Consider the following 5,015-nt stretch of genomic DNA (forward strand, 5'->3'; position numbering starts at 1 on the left):
TATTTTGCGACCTATTTGTTTTTGCTACTCCCGCTACTCGGAAAATTCCGGAAAAATATCTAATAATTCCAGAAAAATCATAGAATAATTCTAAAATAAATTTGGGAATTTTTCGGGCTTTACAAATAACTAACTTATTCATGTTATAGAAGCAAACAACTAGCTTTTAATATCATTTTAATTTTACTTATTTAATTGATAATCTGCTTAAAATAATATTTCAACTAGCCAAATAGACAATTGAGATTTCATGATACTTATTATATTTTAAATGAATATTATTTTATCATGATCGACTGTGTAAAAACTAGCATTTAGCTTCTACAACGTGCAAAATCTAGTTGCTAACTTCTATAACGTATAGAAGCTAGTTGCTAGCTTATAATGATAACTTTATATCATTTTGATTTTAACCTGATTAAAATAATATTTTAACAAGTAAATCAAAAGACGGTTCATTACATTTCAAATTAACATAATTTATCATTATCGAGCATGTAGCGATTAACATGTAACTTTTACAATATATAACAGCTACCTAATAGTTTCTGCACTCCATGTTATAGAAGCTAGTAAGTAGTTCCTATCTCCCTGGGCGTAGCGCAAATGGTAGATGTATGATATTTTTATCGTAATGATCATTGATTGATTCTTAGGAATTGACGACCTGGAGTTTATCCCACCATACGCCTATGGCCTATATATCTATATTTACTTCTCTCTATATTTATGGGGCTAGTTGATACTAACAAGCTGCTAAGATAACACTTTTTTAATAAGTATTTCTATAACCACGGATATATTGTGTATGATATTTATGACATAATGACTAGGGAAGTTTATTTATTTTTTTTTAAAAAGATATTAGTATAATGTGTCTGTTAATTCAGAACATCCTGTTTTTTTTATTTTCCATAGGATGACTTTTTTACCACGAGTAGTATATTTTTATGATTTATAAATATGGAATTTATGTGACATATCACATGGTAGAGGAAAAACCACCGCTGACGATTGAAGATGGTTTTAGAGTTCAGGTACTAAGAATATTCTTTATTTTTATTATTAAAATGATGTGGAAAAAGACTTCAAATTTAAATAAAACTGCTGATCAAAATTGCCACAGCACAAATCAAAGTTATTCCAGCCTCCAGTGTCGATTGAAACTGCCCCACTATTGTTATAACTGTTTCTTCCAAACTGTTTTAATACTACGTAATACTTTTGATTAACCCTGAGACTACTGTATAACAATTATACTCTCTCGATGATTAATCAGATATCTAAAATGCTCAACCATTAATTACATATCTAAAATGTTAATTATAGCCTCCCGACTGTAGCACAAACGGGTTGATACATGACATCTCTGATATAATAATCAAGGATCGATTCAAAAAATTCAAAAGTTAAATTATAATATTAAGCAAAAATCTCTTTTTAGGTAGACAAGTTAAAGTTTATTCAAGTGACCCCTAAATTGTCTAAGTTTAACATGATCGATCTTACCATGACAGAAGACTTCATCCTGGAAACCCAACCAGGAAACCCAACAATGCAACCAATCTACTGCCATCTTGCTATCTGCAAAACCTTGGATCACAAAAAATTACAAAAACAAAGAATCTCTTTTTGGGTTTTTTATATTCGAGTTTAAGTAACTTCAGTTGGAAATTGTTTATCCACTTTACTTATGGATGACACAATTCTCCAACTCAATCCACCAGAAATTCAGAATCCATAAAACTGAAGTTATATAACATGGAATGTTTTTTGTGGCCTCAGAGATGCTATATCATTATGAAAAACTTTCAGTTGCTACAAGTCAATGAGTTGTCATTGTGGCCCTGGAACACAAACCGATCAAAAAATGGTGCCTACTAATCCAAAAAACTAACTGAATGTGATACAAGGTTTAGGAAGATCTATAATTTAGAGAAGCTGCTACAAGCTCAGAAACCGGCCATTGCTTATGACTATACCACTTTGAAGAACATTGGTGCCAAACAAGCATCATTGAATGTTTGTGAGGATGGAAACTGGTGAAGGGTAGGCAATGTTGCTAAGCTTTTATTTTGATGAGAAGGAATTCTTCAACTTCTCCCATTCATTAGGCCCGTCGGGATGAAGATTGACAATAGATTTCACAAACCTTGTGTTCGAGCATGCAAGAATCGTACTCAAGGCTACATTTGAGTGGACAGTTTTCCTAGGAGTTGTTACCTTTCTTTCTTTGAGCCAAGCATACATAGTAAACCTCAGCTTCATCTTGTCTATATTGTAGCACAAGAATGCTGGAAAGTTAACAAGTGATTCAATCGAATAGCCCATGTGATTCAGAAGAAAGTCAATCTTTTTCTCAATTGTATCTATTGATTGATTAAGAATGGCAGGAACTGCCTTAATCATCTGAGAAACAGTGTTGCAATCTAATCCAGCATTCACTAGGACGTCAAGTGTCTCTTGCCGTTGGTCCCCTCTCCCTCGGAACTTGCCCAGTGCTTTAGCCATTTCATCAGAATTCTCTATAAACCCCAGCTTCAACTTCTCCCATTCATTAGGCCCGTCGGGATGAAGATTGACAACGTATTTCACAAACCTTGTGTCCGAGCATGCAAGAATCGTACTCAAGGCTACATTTGAGTGGACAGCTTTCCTAGGAGTTGTTACCTTTCTTTCTTTGAGCCAAGCATACATAGTAAACCTCAGCTTGATCTTGTCTATATTGTAGCACAAGAATGCTGGAAAGTCAACAAGTGATTCAATCGAATAGCCCATGTGATTCAGAAGAAAGTCAATCTTTTTCTCAATTGAATCTATTGATTGATTAAGAATGGCAGGAACTGCCTTAATCATCTGAGAAACAGTGTTGCAATCTAATCCAGCATTCACTAGGACGTCAAGTCGCTCTTGCAGTTGGTCCCCTCTCCCTCGGAACTTGCCCAGTGCTTTAGCCATTTCATCAGAATTCTCTATAAACCCCAGCTTCAACAAGAAATTGGTCTTTTCTTGAAGAAAATGTCCATCCATGTTACGGAAAATGAGAACATCAACCTTCTTTTTTGAAACTAATGTTCCAAACTGACTGGGATCTTCTTTTATAATCTCACATAATGTTATCTTGGATACATTTAGGTCTGTCAAAACAACATCAGGTTTCTTACAAGAACAAGAACCCAAAACTTGGGCATGGGAAGACAGAATGCTAGCAATATCATCGCTTGACATTCCAATCTCTGCTAAGAAATGCACAGACTGCAACAAGTTTTTCGTGAAGTTCCCAGCCAGGATTTGCGGGTACTGCACAAATAAAACTAATATGTTGGACTTTCTAAGACCCAGCTTTAACAGGATTGCAACTACAATGTATATTTTCTTTCCAGAATCATCAAAAACAAAATTTGGGTTGTTTCTAACCAGAGAAGACAATTCATTCTTATCACAACCAATTCCATCAAGAAAATTCAGCATACCAAGAATCCATTTCCAATTATAAAAACTCTTGTCTGACAAACATCCTCGGATCCAATCCAGCTCAAAACCTAGGCTCTTCAATTTCCCAAGAACCTTATGAAAGTTTGCATTTACACCACCAACTAAAAGTGAAGGACAGCATGTAACAAGATTGATCATGGTAGGTTTGCTGAGCCCAAGTGCTTCATAAGCACAAAGCTTTGAGTGCAAAACACCAAAATCATACCTGAAAATTTCAGTCTCTTCTTTGTACATCTTACCAATCTTTCTTCTGGGAACTCCATAGTTGCAAAGAATATTATAGTTCTCGAGCAAAACATCATCATCCTCGAGAAACATCAGATTTCGAGGAAGGAGGGGCTGAATTTCTGATGGGTTCAGACCCAAACTTTCAAAGAAGGGCTCAAATTCATTGATGGGGTGATAGCGAAGATATCTAGAGAGGGACCTCCCTACATCATCATCATTGTCAATCTTCGCAAGTATGCGCTGGAGGAACTCAGGAGAGTTCTTGCTAATGTGTTCAGCGTCCATGAAAGGCAGGCCTCTGGTAACATGAAGGTAGTCAACGAAAGCATTTTGAGCATCTGTTCGGTCAGAGCGAGTGATTCTCTGTCCAGAAGAAGCATCAGGAAGTGCTTCTGCACACACTGAAGCAGCCAGAGCAACTCGAGTGCTAGAAAAAAACCGATCTTGCTGCCGATTTAGATGGCTCTTGAGAACGAAGGCATTTATAGTGGAAAACAGTAAGGTTCTGTGACAAAGCCACGCACTTGCGTGATCAGCTGGTGAGGTGTTACGCTGATTGGAACCTCTACACGGGAATTTCGCTCTAGGGGACGAGGCAGGAAGAGAAGAACAAGAGGAAAAGTAACGTTTTGGAAAACCAACAGAAACACTAGGAGGAATCAGAGACGCACTCAGTCGGGAGAGAATTTTGGTAGAATGAATGCCCCGAATCAATAAGAGAAGTGTCATGATCGGTTCCTCAAAGCTCGAAGATCGCCGCTGGTTAACAGGAGATGATACTTTTGCAGTGGATGCCGCCGGAAAATTGCAATAGGATCTGCTGCGTACCTCAAATTGCAGGGTGTCAGGCTGTTCTGGCTTCTCCTGAGAAGGAAAGACGAGTTTTTTTGGGGGAAGTGGTGGTTTTTGCTAGAACCCTAGATTGGCTTGTTCTATCAAACGGCTGTGGTGACTCGGAGAGTTCAATCGCAACCGTTAAGTTTCTACGAACGCTCCTATCGAGCGATGCATGCGCTTTTTATCCATACGAACACCAAAATAACGGTCAACGGTCTAGACAAAAAAAATTAAAACAGCCGCTTTGATCGATAACATTAACGATAAAGAGACACTAACACTTAAAATTAATAAAATAATATCTCATTTATAATTTTATTTAAAATATTTTTGACAGAAATCAAGGTTTTTTCTTTTCAAATTCCAACAGATCTCCCACTTTAAAAAAATCATAAGACACCCACCACGAGCTCATCTTATAAAATAGCACAACAACCTTTCATTGCATAGCTCTA

General features: G+C 36.8%; 1 protein-coding gene across 1 annotated transcript; it reads right to left on the minus strand.

The window, feature by feature from the left end:
- Nucleotides 1-1,863: 1,863 nt before the first annotated feature.
- LOC122003032 (transcription termination factor MTEF18, mitochondrial-like) lies at nucleotides 1,864-4,632 on the minus strand. The gene has a single exon (XM_042558461.1). The coding sequence runs from the start codon at nucleotides 4,450-4,452 to the stop codon at nucleotides 2,071-2,073; it is 2,382 nt and encodes a 793-aa protein (XP_042414395.1). The 5' UTR covers nucleotides 4,453-4,632; the 3' UTR covers nucleotides 1,864-2,070.
- Between the last annotated feature and the right edge of the window lie 383 nt (nucleotides 4,633-5,015).

Source organism: Zingiber officinale, chromosome 7A (assembly GCF_018446385.1).
Source record: "Zingiber officinale cultivar Zhangliang chromosome 7A, Zo_v1.1, whole genome shotgun sequence".
In the NCBI taxonomy this organism is placed as follows: domain Eukaryota; kingdom Viridiplantae; phylum Streptophyta; class Magnoliopsida; order Zingiberales; family Zingiberaceae; genus Zingiber; species Zingiber officinale.

What these genes read in the sequence shown, in the direction of transcription:
- LOC122003032 (XM_042558461.1), bottom strand. Translation starts at nt 4,452, where the DNA reads ATGACACTTCTCTTATTGATTCGGGGCATTCATTCTACCAAAATTCTC.